This window comes from Eptatretus burgeri, chromosome 3 (assembly GCF_056783735.1).
Source record: "Eptatretus burgeri isolate ZD-2024b chromosome 3, Ebu_testis_v1, whole genome shotgun sequence".
NCBI lineage: Eukaryota > Metazoa > Chordata > Myxini > Myxiniformes > Myxinidae > Eptatretus > Eptatretus burgeri.
Genome location: NC_140963.1, coordinates 123,081,054 through 123,099,238, shown reverse-complemented (window position 1 = coordinate 123,099,238; position 18,185 = coordinate 123,081,054). Strand labels below are relative to the sequence as shown.

The 18,185-nt window shown below is 35.1% G+C and overlaps 2 protein-coding genes across 15 annotated transcripts in view; one reads left to right on the top strand and one right to left on the bottom strand.

Moving 5' to 3' along the window:
• The window catches only part of LOC147030897 (tight junction protein 2-like), a 222,419-nt gene that overhangs the window by 91,463 nt on the left and 112,771 nt on the right, over nt 1-18,185 (bottom strand). For 13 of the 14 annotated variants that reach the window (XM_085875438.1, XM_085875440.1, XM_085875442.1 and 10 more), the window contains 2 exons: nt 3,519-3,609; nt 1,344-1,494 (listed from right to left, as the gene is read on the bottom strand). In XM_085875438.1, coding sequence (XP_085731564.1) covers nt 1,344-1,494; nt 3,519-3,609 — 242 coding nt within the window. The remainder of the gene's footprint in view (nt 1-1,343; nt 1,495-3,518; nt 3,610-18,185) is intronic. The other variant, XM_085875437.1, reaches the window with a different exon arrangement.
• Nucleotides 4,757-6,537, top strand: LOC147030898 (uncharacterized). Its single transcript, XM_085872056.1, has 3 exons — nt 4,757-5,755; nt 5,853-6,029; nt 6,127-6,537. Exons 1-3 carry the CDS (start codon nt 5,663-5,665, stop codon nt 6,535-6,537), a joined length of 681 nt encoding a protein of 226 aa, XP_085728182.1. The 5' UTR covers nt 4,757-5,662.

The following is an 18,185-nucleotide window of genomic DNA, read 5'->3' as shown; positions in this document are numbered from 1 at the left end:
CGACCCCACCCAGAGTTGTCACTTGACTCCACAAACTATGACACTCACACAAAATAATATGGCCGCCATCTCGGTTTTCTGGTGGACCTAAGACATCAGTCCTGTCGGCTTCTGCTGATTATACACTTCCGTGTTTGTTGTGTCATATTTCCATTGACTTTGTTTGGGTCGAGTGTTACTCACAATGAAAGACCCCAAAAATTCGAATCAATGTCGAATAAAAATTATTAGCAAGGTTTAATCAAGCCCGTCAGCACAAACGTTATGCCCCTCACTCAAAAAATCGTGTTACATAATTTTTTAATGGGCCCATATTGTGGTTAAGCAATCCGTGACCGTGCAATGAATCAGCTCGTTCTGATATAACCGTGGCGGAGGCTGACATGGATGAGAGGTGTCGAGTTAATCTTTTAAGAGAGCTTTAGGTGTGCGTTTCCCCATTGGCCCGTTGCTGGATTTTGTTGCTGGATGTAACCGCAGTGCGGTCATTCTTGATATATTATGTATAAATGTGGTGAGGGGAGGAGGGGCTGAAGTTATGAAAGACAAGTTTGGAAACGAGGGGCTATAGAGAGGAAATTAAGGTAAAGAAGAGAGTTGGGACAGTAATATGGCAGGGTTCTTTCAATCAGAGAGTAGTTATTGCATGGAATGGTCTCCCTAGAAAGATGGTGGTGGCAGTATGAGAAGATCGGTTTAAATCGGAATTAGATAGGTACCGAGATGCATTGGAGATAGAGTGATATAGGGATATTAGGGGTAGGACGTGTTGGTAGCTTGTACGTGGATGTGTGATGATAACTGGTGTTGGTATAGTGTAGGCATTAATAAGCCAAATGGCCTCCTCCTGCATTAAAGTTTCTTGTTATTCCTTGTTATGAAAAGTGAGAAAATAAAGCAGATGGAGGATGTTGGTAAAGCAAAGAGACATTTGGAGAGCACCATACGAGTGAAGAGAGAAGGGAAAGTAAGTTAAGAGGAGATAACATTAAGGAGAGGGTGGGTGTGGGGGGGGAGGAGGAGGGGCATGTCTGGAATGTATGTGGTACGTGGAGATGGGTTCAAAAATTCAGCCAGGGGATAAGGGGAACTTGGCCTTGCAAATTCAAAAGGAAAATGCTCCAAAGGAGACACCAAAAAGGCCACCAGACTAATTGGTGGACATCATACAAAGTCATTCTCAAAGAAACAAGAGGTGAAAAGAACAGACTTCTCAGAAAATAAGTTTTTATTTGTTCAACAGCCATCATTTTACTCTTTTAAGGTTGAAACACTTTATCATATAGTAATTTCTGGTGCGGTGACCATGTGTCGTCGGTACAGAAGTACCATATATGCCCTACCTTGAGCAGCTGATCACCTTCCTGCAGGCCCTGTGCAGCAGCAGGACTGCCTGTCTGCACTCCAGCGACAAAAATTCCCACGGCGTTCCCTCCGACCAGCTGCAGCCCGACGCTGTCTTGCTTGCAGAAGGTGATGACCTTGAGTTTGCTACTGGCACAGTGGAACAGTAAAGGAATTTGATTGCAAGTCATGGAATATCCTGAGATGAGCTTTATTATGAGAATGCCGATTATATATTAACCCCTGGATCCAACATGGTGGGAATGTTTTTGATCAATCTGGAGTGTTATGTTCATGTGATAGTGTTTCCCATCGTTACTGCAGCCAATCGGTGCTACCATTTCACAAAGTAAGAATGAATCACGACACACTAAAGTGTGATGCCAAAGTTAACATACTTCTTTTTGGTCTGTTGAAACCTTCATAAACATTGACCCATGGCCCAGCTGATTTTGACCTCGCACGAGATAATATGGCCCGAGAAGATTGTGTAAAAGCTGACGGCTTTCTTGGCTCAGAACAATTTGGCCCAATTATAATGATTGAAAAGTAGGGAAGAGGTTTTGTAAAGTTTCTTTTGAATTTTGCAGGTGAGATGAAGAGTTCCTCATGCCTCATTTAATTTGTATGATTCCCTCACCCCCACTTTTACCAAAAAAATTTATGTTGTCAACAAATCTTTTGACTTTCACAAGTTTCAGGAAATACGTTTTATAATACCCGAGCATTGTTGAGCAGCCCCAAGGTGCATAATCTTAAAACGTGATATCTTCTTCTTCCTCCCTTCTCTTTATGAAAGGGGGGGGAGCATTGAATGGTACCAAGCTTCTGCCCTGCCTTGAACACGACACTCCTACACTTCCCTCAATTCTCAGCCAACTCTCTCCACTCTCCAACCACCCCCAGGCCACCTTACATGATCTCCTTCCTCAAACTCTCTCAACATAATCACTGAGATATTTCCTTATCTCATTAACCCATGAAGGTCACAGCTGATCGCAGCCATTAACTTGCACAAACTACATGGGACGTTCCAAGAGTTCAGAACGAGATACTCACAATAATCTAAGAAACGCAAACAATTTTTATTTTTTATCTTTCAATACATTAGTGAAAACTGTAGTCGCAGAGATTAATGCATTTTTCATCCATTTTATCATACAAAGTACAACAAAATTTTGTTTGAAGAATATTTGCACAATCACGTGATTATAATCTCCGCTAAGTTTCAGGACCTCCATTTATAGTCAAGAAAAACGAGAGGGATATCAAAAAGTTGAGTGACCAGGAGAAAATCTAAACTGAGGATCAGAGTTCAGGCCATTAAGGAAGACGAAATAAGTAGTTAGCTGCGTTTTGCGATTCCACGATTTTACTTACAACCTCAAGTAATGGCCTCGTGCCATGTTGTTGAGTACATCTATTTTAGAATCCTTCGTGTCTATAGGTGTGCTGCTGGCTATCTTCCAAACAGATGGAAGGCAACCCAAGGGAAGGAGTTAAAGTAGAGCAGACAAAAGGAGAAGCAAGAGCAGCAGAGCGAGACGGTGAAACTGCATCCTTCAAAAAATATTCAACACTCAACTCGATTATTATTTTCTTTGTTAAAATTGGATTTTTAATTATCATTATTTTTTTTGCCTTGTGCACCAAAAAAAGTAGCTTTTCAATTGTAATGTCTTCTGAATTGCCATTGTAAGCGATGTATTTATTACTTAGGGATGGGGAAGAGTGAAAGTAGAGAATAAATTGAAGATAGGTGGAAGGGATGAGAGAGGGAGCAAGAGGGAGAGGGAGAGGTTGGAGGGTACAGGTGTGTTCGATAAAGGAGGGAGTGAATGAAAATACAGGTTTGAAGCGATTAGAAAAGGTGAGGGTTGGCGTGGGAATTGGCGAGGGAGGAAGAGAAAGGAGGGAGGTACAGTATGTCCGGTGGTTAAAATTCAACTACTTTTACTTATGCCATAAACAGAAGACGTGACTATTGAAATATTTTTCTATATTGTGACAAATGAACAATGATCTCTAAGATGACACAAAGCAAGTCTCAATCAAAAACAACCGGAGTCTCATGTAAGTCAGTTATTTATAAGCAGTTCTTGCTCATCAAGGCTTGTTAAAGAACAACTGTTTTGCAATCGTCCTTGTGTGGAGTGGGCACAAAATAAATTTACCGCTCTCCTTTTGGCTGCATCTGTGAGTTTGTCCGAGGGGTTGTAAAGACGCAGCTTTTGCGATCGCTCTTGTGATGGAGTGCAGCAGGGTCTGTGGAAGAACAGAACACGCAAATCAAAATGACATTCTTCCAACAACAACACCCCTCTTCCAGTCAGTTGCGACAATGCCTGTGCCCCCAAACAGAGCAAAGAACTGCATGCAACGACACGAGTGCAACACTTCAACCAGCATTGAGAAGTTCAGCATGGATGCCACAGATCCCAGGAGCTTTGCCCCCTCTTTCAACTGGTTCACCACAGCCTGTGTTTCTCCAAAGGTGGCTCACAGTTGATTGGAAGGTCAGCAATAGGGATAGTAACATCCAACGCTTGCCATCCTGACATCCAACTCAATAGCAAGTGGGTCAGCCTGGTACAGCTGCTGAAAGTAACCGGTCCAGCAAGCCCTTCACTTCGGACTCCTCCGTCAAGAGCCCACAACTCTCTGTTCTAACTGCAGTACACTCAGGGACAGGCTTGGTGGAACGCAATGCATGGATTCCTTTGGAAACAGGACGAGAATCACTTGACCACAGGTGATGCTCTACCCCCTCATAGATTCCTCGCACATTGGCCTCCTTGTCCACCCTTAGTGCACATACAGTTTTACACCTCAGCTCCCAAAACAGGTCAGTTCTGCCATTCAGCCTGGCCTTGTAGACTGGTCAATAGTATTCAGTATCTCTTGGGAGACAAAGTTCTTCGTCACCTGAAGGTGGCTACCGAGATATCCACCGGCAACATCGAGGATGATAGTTGTGAAGGAACACCACAATGCTTCAAGACCCCCTGAAACACACAGAGCCCTTCAACTTGGACCCCACTCAACCTGTTCGCAAACTCCTCATCTTCTTCTTTCATCGTAGAGCTTGCCATCCAGCATAGGCTGTGATTGTACTATTCTCTTGGATTTTAGCCACAGCTTCAGAATTGCTACAAGCCTGGAATAGGTATTGAGGAAATGAGCACTCTGGTTGACCTTGCAGATCCAGAGCAATCTCCAAAGACCATCAATGAGAACATGATAAATCTCCTTTGCCACACCACCAGCAATGGATTACTAAGTCTCGTGATGTGGCTGTGGGCCCTGAAGCCATGAACCAGCTATCGGAAGTCCATTGCATCTCGTGAAGTCAAGGAACACAATGCTATTCTGGTTCCTGGTTCCAGACCCATGGGAGTAGGGTAAGAATACTGATTCTGGCTCACTTTTCCCCATGTAAATGAATGGGGGATTTTCAGCGATTTATATTTTTTTTCCCTAAAAATAAATCCCCTTTTTATCCCAAGGTATATTTATTTGTCTCCCCTTTTAACTTGGAGGTTGAACCTCATTGAATTGAACACCTGGGGGTTGAACAGCTCACTCATTGAACCTATAAAGATTTGTTCATTCTCAAATTCCTTCAATAGTTTAATTTTCTTTGCACAATAATCCCCATCTAAAATATTGACAAACAAAACATTTGAATCTTTATATTTTTTAAGATACCCCATTTGTGTCATTACGAAATGATAAACTTCTCTTAATGCTCTCATCTGACCACCTCCTGAGCCACAGGTTATTTTTTGTTAAGCCCCGCCCACTTTTGTTAAGCCCCGCCCACTTTTCATAAGGTAATTTTTCTAAGCCACGCCCACTTTTCCTAAGCTCCGCCCACTTTTGCTAAGCTCCGCCCACTTTTCATAAGGTATTTTTTTCTAAGCCACGCCCACTTTCCTAAGCTCCGCCCACTTTTGCTAAGCTCCGCCCACTTTTCATAAGGTATTTTTTCTAAGCCACGCCCACTTTTCCTAAGCCCCGCCCACTTTTGCTAAGCTCCGCCCAATTTTCATAAGGTATTTTTTCTAAGCCACGCCCACTTTTCCTAAGCTCCGCCTACTTTTGCTAAGCCCCACCCACTCTTACATCATTTCCAGTTCATCTCTGACTCACAAAGAAATCACTAGAAAATTACAGGATGTTATGGTTTTGAAAAATTTCCCAATGAAGGCTTGCCTAGGCTTGCCCAGGGAATTTCCAAAGGAAACCACACCCACCAGTCTTTCTCTATAAAAGCTTCAAACCCAGGCTCCATTTTAAACATTTGTTCTTGCTGGCAATGGTGTTCTGTGTGCTTGTCTCGAACTGTCTGTCTTCTATGGAACTAAACCTTCAAGTTGATGAACTGGATTCAAACCTCTTATCTATTGAGGTAAGATTTTTTATTTTCCTATTTTCAAACTTTGATTGAAGCATACTCATTTAATAATTAAATAACTTAATTAATACATTATTATTTTCTCTCACAGGAAATTGTGTCTGAAATACGAAATGAAAATACTGCTTTTGCTACAACTTTGGGGGAAATTGTTGGCTTGGTTGAAGACCTTGAGTGGGATGACTTTGGTGTTTCTTGGAACTCTCTGTCTTCTATGAAACTAAACCTTCAAGTTGATGAACTGGATTCAAACCTCTTATCTATTGAGGTAAGATTTTTTATTTTCCTATTTTCAAACTTTGATTGAAGCATACTCATTTAATAATTAAATAACTTAATTAATACATTATTATTTTCTCTCACAGGAAATTGTGTCTGAAATACGAAATGAAAATACTGCTTTTGCTACAACTTGGGGCGAAATTGTTGGCTTGGTTGAAGACCTTATGAGCGACCAAGACCCACAGAACGAGTTCGTCCTTGATGACCCAACCAAAGAGTTATACCTTGGAGACCAGCAAAATCCTGAAAAAGAGTTTTACAGCAATAGTACTCATTGTGAGTTATCAAGACAATACCCACTGAACAAGTTATACCTTGATGAGCCAGAATACAAGTTTTACCTTGGAGACTCACAAATTTTGAAAAAATCAGTAAATGAGTTCTGCCTTGATGGTTTAAATAACTACCTTGGAGACTCAGGAAAAGGGTTTTGCCAAGATGGTTCTAAATATGGGACCTACCTTGGAGACTCACAAATTTTGAAAAATCAGTAAATGAGTTCTGCCTTGATGGTTTAAATAACTACCTTGGAGACTCAGGAAAAGGGTTCTGCCAAGATGGTTCTAAATATGGGGCCTACCTTTGGAGACTCACAAATTTTGAAAAAATCAGTAAATGAGTTCTGCCTTGATGGTTTAAATAACTACCTTGGAGACTCAGGAAAAGGGTTCTGCCAAGATGGTTCTAAATATGGGGCCTACCTTGGAGACTCACAAATTTTGAAAAAATCAGTAAATGAGTTATCCTTAAGAGACTTTGTAAGTTGGTTTTACTTTGAATACTTGAAATGTGGGTTCTGGATTGATAACTCACAATGTGATACATATCTTGGAAACTCAACGGGAATGTGGTTATACCTTGAAGACTTGGAAAGTTGGGTTTATGTTGGACACTTGAAACTTTTTGGGGGCTTTTATTTATTTATTTATTTATTTATTATTATTATTATTTTATTTATTTATATTTTGGAGACTTTTGGAGTTGCTATCACTCTTTGGGATCTAAACCTATCGATGTAGTTCTTTGTCGGATGGTGCTTGATGGGAGCAAGATCAAGAAAGTTCTGGGAAGAAAGTGCAGGCTTACTCCCCCTTTCTACGTCATCAAACCTGAAAGCCTTAAAAGACAGAATTGGAAGAAGAAAAAAAAACGTAAAAATATATATATATAGGTGGAAATCTCATTTTGAAAAAGACATTGTGTTGGGCGAGGATTGAGTTGGGGTTGAGATTTTGAATGTGAGGGTTGGGGTTGAGATTTTGAATGTGAGGGTTGGGACACACACACACATACACATCAACAAACAAAAGTTAAGCCTTGACTATTCAGTTGAGGATTCTGTGTTTGGGGTTCACAGATCTAAGAACGTCCCCCCTTGACACACATTATATACTGTTATACACCTCGGACTTGGCCCTCGAGTGTCCACAACGGTGTATAGTAGGAGGGAGTGAAGCGCCAACCTATTGCTCCCATTACACACACACACAAACAAAAGTTAAACCTTGACTATTCAGTTGAGGATTCTGTGTTTGGGGTTCACAGATCTAAGAACGTCCCCCTTGACACACATTATATACTGTTATACACCTCGGACTTGGCCCTCGAGTGTCCACAAAGGTGTATTATCTGCTTAGTTTTGTCTTTTGTAATTCCTGTGAATAAAATGAACCTAAAATCTCTTCCCCTTCCAAATCATATATTTTATAAGTCCAAGGAACTGTATCTATTACATCAACAATTTTAAAAAGTTCTTTCGTCCATCGTTCAGTAAAACCCTTTTCAAAATGAGATTTCCACCTATATATTCTTACGATATCACCAACTTTGAACTTAGGTTTTCTGACATTAATCTCTTTTTCATATTTTAATTTTGTAAATGTTTCTGATGGCTTCATATTCGTTGACGTGTGAATCGTGTCATTATACTTATCCACAATATCCTGAATAAAAGATGACCATTGTTGTGAACCGAGTTGTGTGAATTTTTTATATAGTCTCTCTTTTAAGGTACGATTAAAACGTTCAACAACAACTGCCTTCCCTTCATTAAAGGTACTGTATAATGTAATACTGTTATTTTTTAGAAAATTCATAAATGTCTTGTTATAAAACTCTCTACCCTCATCAGTCCACAATTTCTTAGGTTTTCTCTTACTTTTATTAAATATCTGTTGAAAAGCTAACATAAGAGTATTACCTGTTTTGTTTTTTAAAGGGACAACCCACGCATATCTACTCCTCAAATCAATAACGGTTAAAGCATACTTGTACCCCTTATCATTATTGAGTTCAATCAAATCAGCAGACCAGATATAATCAACTTCCTTGGAATAAACTTTCCTTCTCTGAAACTTTGTGAATATTGGTTTATGTAATTCATCAGCTAATTGCTCTTCAGTCTTAATGGCATCATTAGAGCCTATAAGTTTTTTGAATTTCCAAGTCCAAGTTTCAATTTAGCACTAATCATCTTCTTCACGATGAACCTATCAACTTTTTCTCTCAAGGTTGGATTTTGTATCAGAGACAAATTATATAACATTTCTCTATCGGCTTCATGCTTTTCTTCCAACGTTGTGGTATTCCAATAATCAATATCGTGTCTCATGCACACTTCATCAACTCTATTGATTGGTTTACTCCAGGATTTAGGATTGTCTGCCTCATCTAATCTTTTATCCAAGTTTGTGCCTGGACCACAGAAAGAATACCCTGGAAGATGTAATTCCCCTGGTATTCCAGTAGTTGTAAATTTACTTCCTGATAAAAACTTTTGTATATCTCCTCCGAGTTTGTGTTTGGAGATAAATTGATTTTTTTTTGAACCACACACCGAACATATACCTTTTTGTATAACCCTGTTATTTTTACTTTTAATATATGAAATATTTTTAGTATTAGTTTTCTTTTTACATTTGAGACAATAACTCATTTATTTATGAGAAAAATTTCTGCAGAGTGCAAAAACCTTTTTAGTTTCCAACATGCACATTTGAATCTTAATTTTTAAAACATAAAGAATCCTTAGAAATGCCTTCACTCTCTCCTCCATTTATTTAAGAAAAAACTTGAATTAAAATACATGTCTTCTCGATGTCGATAGTCTTGTCGAAAGTATTGCAAATAGACTTTTTAATTCTTTGTATTCCTCCCTGGTGAGATAAGTTAATTTCTTTAATACCTCTATTCTTTTTTGAATCTCACTGGTTTCCATATTTTGATATTTATTCATTCTCTCTCTTTCCTCCCTCTCTCTCTTCTCTCTTTCCTCCTTCTCTCTCTCTCCTCCTCCTTTTCCTCCTCTTCCCTCTCTTCTTCAACTCCTTCCTCATCCCTTACTATACTTGAATCGTTTACACCCCATAGAATATTATACATATATTCATCAGGATTTCTTGTTATTCCTGTATCCAAAATAATTTTTTTACAACAGGATACCAATAAAATTTCTTTTGAATTTCTAAAAGAGCCTTACCTTTTCTTAACCTTATAATTTTTTCATTATTTAACATTCTAATTAAATCTAAAGTTGTTGGTTTATCAACATCAGCATAATGCCAATCTTTTATTGAAAATACCTCATTCTTATGTTGTAGAACATATTTATTAAAATACCGAATACCCTTTTCTTGAAGGTATGCTTGAACACAGAAATGATAATTTTCTTGAAGCCTTCTTGCTGTCATTTATGTATTAGAAATATATGTTAGAATAATATTATGGCACGAAACACCTCCCCATCTTCCCATAGTTAAATCATTTTGTATTTCCTTACTTATTATATATAATCCTGTTTTTTCTGTTTTCATGAGATAAACAAGGGCAAAACCATTATTATATTTACCCTTATTAAATTCTTTTATTTGTTGTTTACTAATCGTGGCTCCACAAAACTCATTCTCGATACCAAGTGGATAATATTCTTCCTTACGAGACTGATTTAATTGTTCCAGGTCTTCGAGGTTAATTTTAAATGACCAATTATACCCTAAATCATTCATATCATACCCCCATTGTTCTATTCTCATACAACGATACGCCCTTCTTTATAAAAATTTATTTTAATTCGAACTGTGAATTCTGTATGACCTGGAGATAATATCAACACTTCTGTATCTTTAGAATACACAGCCGTTTTATTTAAGTATATATATTGTGATAAATCGCTTAATCTCACCAAGTCATTCGCGTCAGTCGGGCTTGGATAATTTTTTAATTTATAAGCATTTTTCATGTTAATATTTTTGTTTATATTATATTTATATCGTTCAGCCTGTGCCTTTGTGTAATAATTTGATAAATCAATATCCAGTTCTTGAGATACACCAAAGATAGAACCATCTTTACCAACATAAGTCATTTATATTAGATTAAAAATAATATCATAAAATTTTTTATTTTTGTTGAGTTGAAATAACACATATAGACATAATTGACCACAACACTTGGAATTTAATTCTTGGACTTGAAATGTTTGATAAACACCATTCTGTAAGAATTTTATGACTTCAACAGGTGGTGGAAGACCAAAACTATCAAAATAATATTTGTCTTGACTATTAAAAATACAAACCCAATGAGAACCGTTCCCATCATTATCTTCTAAGTTCATAATAATATTCTTTGTATGTTTCGACACATTTGTTAATTCATCTCTCATACAAATAACCACATTATGAATTTTTAATTTCTTACAATATTTGACAAGTTGTAAATTTGATGTTGTATTCTTTCCAAATTCTTTCAACCACTCATCAATGCTCATTTATTTATTAGAAAGATATAATCCATTACCTCTTTTCGTTAATTTTACACCTGCTTGTGCTATAGAAGAAAGCATATCTCCAACTAACAATCTCGCTTTATCAGGCAGACCTTCAAGTTTTTCAGCAAAATCTACAATTACACCACTTCCACTAATTTGTTTCTCCAACTCTTTGTTATGTCTTTCCAATTCTTTTTGAGCCTGGAGTTGAGCCTTCCTTTCGTTGGCAGTTTTGACCGCTGTTGAAATACCACCCGTCAATGCTCCAACCGCACTTAAACCAGCAAATAAAGGAATTAGAAATGGGAGAAATCCTCCACTCGTCTCTCTTATTGAATATTTTTTCAACATTGGTTTTGTCATTTTAATTTTAAGTGAGCCAGTGTCATTCAAGATTTTAACCTGTTCTCTTGTGAGCAAAACATCAATTCTTACTGCTCCTTTTCTCTGAATTGTATTAACGTTAATCGTACAAGGTTTTTGATTTTGAACACAAGATGATAGTTTATGAAGATTGATTTGATTAACATATACCCCAGTTGGTACTTTGCCACTCATTTATTTAACAAAAAAATTATGTGAGACTAATCATCACACCATTATCTGTATTAATCTGCAATTCTGTTTCTTCCAAAAGCAAACAATATGTATCAACTTCTTCACTCTCTCCTCTTTCAATGTATAGGGAAGTATCCACTCGATTAGACTTTATAGTTTCTTTTTGAGCGCTCAGGTCAAACGTATAGATTGTATACAAACTTTTAAATGCTGTCATATCCAAAATAGGTTCTTTATTTCCATTACTTTCACACACCTTTTGGTAAGACTTGTATGCTTCAGCAAAATCATTTTTTTCCCAATTAATTTCCAATCTATCTCGTGGATAAAATGTTCCATCTAGAGAAACGCGAAGTTGTTTCACCTTAGCATTATCACTCAATGCATTATTCTTATCAGTCGCAGTATCACCATCTGGCTTTTTAAAAATCATCCACAGATATGTGGCTTTCCTTCCAGAACACCCAAATTCCACGTGTAAGTAGTTTGATTGAGTTTAACGTGTTGACATCTTCTTTTGAGGTATGATACACTGAGTGGTCTCTTTGAGTTAAGTCTTCGATTCAACATCTCTTCTGTTTTAAGATTAGGAGTATATTCACTGATATACCAACTCATCTCCTCAATTACAAATTTATTCTGATCACCAAAAGCATTACCAACACCAAAAAGCAATCTATTTTCATTATCATTCCTTTGTAGTTGAAATCTAATTTTAAGACCATACAGAACTTTATCATAATCACAAAATCCAAATATACCTTTAAGAGGAACTGCCACAGTAAAACTATTTTCTGCTTTTGTATCATCATTATACATTCCTTTCCTTTGAGTATACCCAGGGTCTGTGTTTGTTTCCGTTGACATATCAGGAATAAAACCTTCGACAGACCCCTTTCCCATTCTATCACTGAATGTATAGAGTGTAAATTTCATCATTTCAGATACAGCAGAGACATAATCAACCGCTTCAACTTCTTGTGTTCCAATATACAATCGCACACTATCAAACATTTTCCAGAAGAAATCATTTACAAGTGTAGCGTTTGTGTTATTCCCAGCCTTAGTGAATTGAAATTTACACAACAAGAAACTTTCGGAGAGATTCAAATAGGTTTGTTGATTATTTATTTCAAAACTTTTTGTACCATTTGTATTCCAGTCTGTTCCAGTTATTGCATTTACCTTGAAGTAATCTTCTTTTTTAGTGGAGTTTGAGATAATAATAGTATCATCCAAATCATAGATACTATCAATTGCTTCCATACTTGTATTTATTTAGGAAAAAAGATGTTAAAACTTTTGAAACCCTGATCCAAGTATTTGAATTATTTTCTGTCGTTCTTGGGGGACAACTGAGTTTTACCTTTCTTAATTTCTTTTTATTGCTTGTAATTTATGAGATTCTTTCTGAGCATCTTTTATACTCTTTACAGCACCTGCTACATTTCCCACAGCAGAAGCAGTTGAACCAATTAGGTCTTTATGTTTAAGAATAGTTGAACCAATACCCATGAGAGTATCAATTATCCCATCTCCTCTAAATTGATGTCCGACACCCCTTTGTCTCTTAGGTTTATAGTATCCTCTACCAAGATACATACCTTCACCCTTGTAGTACGGGGAAAGGAACATCCCATCCCCTGTAATTATTTTATATTTTCCCAACTCGTGCTTCCTCACAATAACCATCGTATTTATTTATTGAAAAACTTCACGTAGGTGAATTCTGATGGATATAACTTCTCCATTAAAAGAGATCACACGATTATCTTGGTCGGTTATCCTAAAATTTACTCTGTGTATGGTTTTTCCTGACACAGGTAGATAAACCAAATTTTTAGGCTCCATATTGAATTTATAACCAATTGGGGTTGAGTATGCGCTGAATGAAAATATTGTATTTGTTTTTAATCCATCATTATAAGCACCATCAATCAAATCACAGTGAATTAACACCGAATTTATTCCTGAGGATATTTGAATGACATTATCACTGTAAAACGTCCCATTAGTTTCAATCTTTTTGAGGAGAAACCTAATAACTCTCTAAATGAATTATCAATTGTGAAATCAACCTTGTAGTTATTTTTAACTTTAATCGTTGATTTTGAAGTATGTTTTTGAATGTTTATAACAATATTTTTTGGTTCATCACCCTGTTCTTTCATAAGACGAGCAATTTCGGAAGATATTTGAGAAATCTCGTATGCTCCGGGTGAGACTGTTATCGTTTTGTATCCACTTCCCGGATTATAACTAAACTTGTCATTTTTCTCGGTTATATTAAATAAGGTATTATAAGTCTCCATGGACAATAAAGATGCCTCATATTCTTTTGTTGTGTCAAGTTGTAGTGGGTATGGGAATGAAGATGTGTGGTCGCTTGTTGTGAAATTAAAACTCAGGATTGTGCTTCTCATCTTATTTAATATGAGATAAAATGTCTTTATATTGAGATTTATTAATTATTTTCATGTTCATCAACTGGTCTAAAATGGCTGATGCTTCATTAAAACAATTGTTATTTCCAGCCTTCTTACTGCCGAACAACAATAACAGTCTATTAACTAATTGCGATGGGTCATTTGGAAGAAAACTAATACCTGAACCAAGGATACTTAAAGCCTGAATAATGTGTTTCTCCTTCTCATTCTTCCTACTTTTACCAGAAAGAATAACCTTATAATTTAGAGTGTTCAGCAAATCAATATATACTCTATCATCATTATTTTCCATATCCAATGGTTTATCAATATACTTTGATTCATCCCTCACAGTTGAACCTTGTCTTCCATCTTTTGTGAGAAGAAACATTAATCTCGGAGTTAGTTTAACAGGGGTTGAGCAGAACTTAAGAACCTTAATTCATCATTAAATATCAATACCTTTTCTTGAACAAGATGAAATATTGCTGGTTGTTCTGTTGGAATGAGTCCTGCTTTGGTTTTTGAATCCGCTGAATATTCATTGTTTTGAACAGCATTCACAATATAATCAGGGGGTTGATTAATCTCTTCCAGTTGTTGAAATAAACCTTCATCATGTTCTAATTCTCCAATATGCTCTAATTCTTCCTCCGTCATTTGACTGAAATCTTTTAACATTTGAAGCTTTCTAGGAGTATATTCTACTGTGGGAACTGTGGAAACATCTTTCATTTTTTCTTGGGAAGTTTTTAAAAGTGGTTTAAAAAATTTCTCTTGTTTTTTTTCAAATGCTTCTTCGCCCGTTAGTTTCTGTCTGCGTTTCTTCTTTATGTCTTCCTGTTGTTTTACAACTTTTGAAACCAACTCTTGATGTTCCTTAAATCTTCTTGCTCTTTCTTTTGTATCCATTTATTTATTGTAAAATATCATTTAATGAATTGTAAAGATCAACAGGGAAATTTTCCTTTTCTTCATCATTCAAGTAGATGTGTTCAAATAAATCCTTTTCTTTAAATATTTCATCAAATTCTTTATTAACATTAATGCGAGTTGTAATTTCTTCTTCACTAATCCTTGCATCTCTGCTTTTCATACGTTTGTGTTGAGTTTCTTCATCAACATCAAAACCGAATGATAAAATCTTCACTCCGCTCAGATATTTAATAATTTGTCTCGTTCCTTCTGGATTAGTTTCTAATATCCCAACACCACCAGATTTTAGTTTCTTTAACTCACTCTTACAATGTGAATATTTTGTTGTACCAAGAGAAACCTCCTCAAATATTTGTCCTTCATTCCTCAATCGCATATGTTCCTCCACTGAAATATAGTGATAATCTTCACCTTTTACTTCTCCAGGTCTTATTGCTCTAGTTGTTGTTGATACAATGCGTATCACGGGGTGTTTTTTAAGTAAATTTACAATATTCTCATTTGTACTACACAAGAACCTTGATTTATGAAAGTTTTTTCCAGAAGCAGATTTACCCACAAGATTTATAATAATAGTTGTCATTTATATATGTAATTGTTTATAAAACAAAAAATATATCCCTTAATATCTCATCTTGTTTCACAACAATATATTTATATTTTTCAGTCGTGTGCTTCATATAATCCTCAAATTTCTTTTTACTACATAATGTAGAACAATTATCTCTCCAAAAATTATTGATATCTATTGAATTTAACTTGAATAAAATAAAAGTATTAGCATTGTTTCTGATGGAACGACGAGGAAGTTGAAAGTACGATTGACTAAGATAAATACAATTACAAGAAGAATGTCTCCCTCTTGTGTAGTAGCTGTCCATTACCGTTTGGTTTCTCTCATTAACACAATCATCAAAGATAACGAGGTTCTTTTTTGATTTATCCAAATCTTGGGGAGACGGTATATCATCCGTATTATCACTAAGAATACAAGTTATAAGATTTGATTTCTTTTACATCTCTGTGTATCACAAAATAGTTGAATTATATCTTCAATGTTATAATCATTTAGGTTTTTTTGACGTTTAAATAAACCTATTATATCTTCTTTTTGAAGACCAGCATTAAAACCTTGTGAGAGTAGTTGATACTCTGGTTGAAAACTCGACTTTGTGAAAATTATTAAATTATCATAATCTAAAAAGTTGGGAGTGAGGAGCATTTTTAAAAGTAAGCAGGTTTTTCCACATCCACTTGAACCAACTATGAGACATCTTAATGAATTTGGGAGATTTTTATGGTTGTTAAATTTTATCTTATTTTCCCAAATAGGTAAAAAATCATTCATTTATATATTTGAAAAACAGGTTATTTAATTTATTATTGGCTTTTTTAGAAACTCTATATTTTATCCTAAGTTCAGGTTTAATTTCAAGATAATCCATTATTTTATTTATACAATATCTTGTGTTGATATTTCCCTGAAAATTACATCCATGAATAATATACAACAACAATCCTTTGAACATTTCTCTTATACGTTCAGTTTCTTCCCTTGTAAGGAAAGGTGTGTTATCATCCTCATACTTTACATTCATTTCTCTAATCAATCTTGTAAAGTAATTCATTTTTGGTGTAAATCTAAAAGAATTATTTTCCTTTTTATATTTTTTATTATCATTAATTAGAAGATAATCACAGAATATACATTGTTTATAGGCTTTTGACTCTGTGTTTAATCCCTGTCTTTCACACGCAGGACAATTCTCAAATTTGTCATATGGAGAATCAGGAAAGTCTAGCATATTTATAAAGTAAAACTTTACTTAAACTGAAATTCATCTATACTTTCAGTTGTATATTACCATCGATATCGATATACTTTTTTTCATTATCAGATTCAACGACAACATTTTTTATATTAAAGGTAATTTTAAAATTATCGTTAACTACTATTGAACGAAAATGTCATTTCACCTGATATATTAACATCCTTTATTTCATCAAGATTTACATCTTTAGGGTTGTTGAAAAAAATACAAATTTCTCCTTGCATATTACAGATGGTCTTATCTTTTCTTTCTAAAGCTTCATCCATAAGGTTTTTGTTCTTTGATACTTTTCTTGTTTCATTGCTTTTTCTAGTTTTGAATATATTACTAGAAGGAGAGGAGAAACTTTTGTTAGAGATACTTTAATTGATGTTCTACCAGGTATACTAAAAGCCCTTCCACTGAAGGAAATTGAAGAACTCATATTATTTACCATAATAGTTTTTATCCAATAGTTGTTATATTTATCTTTGTTCAATTTTACATCCTTGACATATTTCTCAGTATCTTTAACAGATGAAGAGATTGATTGAAACTTGTCTTTTGTGTCTTGAAACATTGTATTTATTAAGTGAAAAAGTTGGAGGATAAAATGTTTTTAAGCACAGATTCACCTATAAATTAAACGAAATTTTCATCAAGAAAATTTTAGTTTAAGCAAAGTTTTATTCTATAAATATGGTGAATACAACGTACTGCGATGTTTGTAATCACGAATATAAACATTATAGAAAACACCTCCGAACCAACAAACACACATTTAATCTATTTCATCAAATATCTCCTCTTGAGTTGGAAAGAAAACATTGTGATATCTGTTCAAAGGATGTTTTGAAGAGTAGTTATAATCAACATCTTCAATCACAAAAACACAAGAAAAATGAGTTTAAAGTAAAGGGAGACTATTATATTAAAAACACTGATGAGGCATTTAAAGGGCATATAAAAATAAGGATTTTTCAATTTGGAGAACCCAGTCCATCATCAATAGCTGAATCAATTGAAATAGTGAAACCCGATGTTGAAAAATTTATTAAAAAGACATTAAAAGAAATAAAAACTTTAAAGTTTTATATGGGAGTGAAAATGAATATGAAAAGACAAGATGAAGAACAAACTCCTTATATGAGAACAGATCTTCATTTTATAACATCATTTCAAGATTTTTTGAATAGTGGGGTTTATGAAGAACTATCAAGACAAGAGGAGGATGTTGATAATACAGTGGTAGGAAGTGGATTCAATATTAAAAAAATCATCTTTTTAGATATACACATTCTAAAATCAAACCCTCTTAAAGCTTCTTCTTATATTGAATTACCAAAAGAAATAAAACTAAAGAAGGCAGTTGTTAATATTAAGAACAATGATAATAAATGTTTTCTCTGGTCTGTTCTTGCTCACTTACATCCACCAAAATGTAATTCAGAAAGAGTAAAACAATATATGAAATATGAGAATACCTTGGACATTAAAGATTTTAAATTCCCAATGCCATTAACAGATATTCCTAAATTTGAGAAAAAGAATAATCTTTCTATTAATGTATATGGATTAACGGATACAAACAAAATTCAAATATTAAAAATTTCAAACAACTATAAAAATGAAGAAACACACAT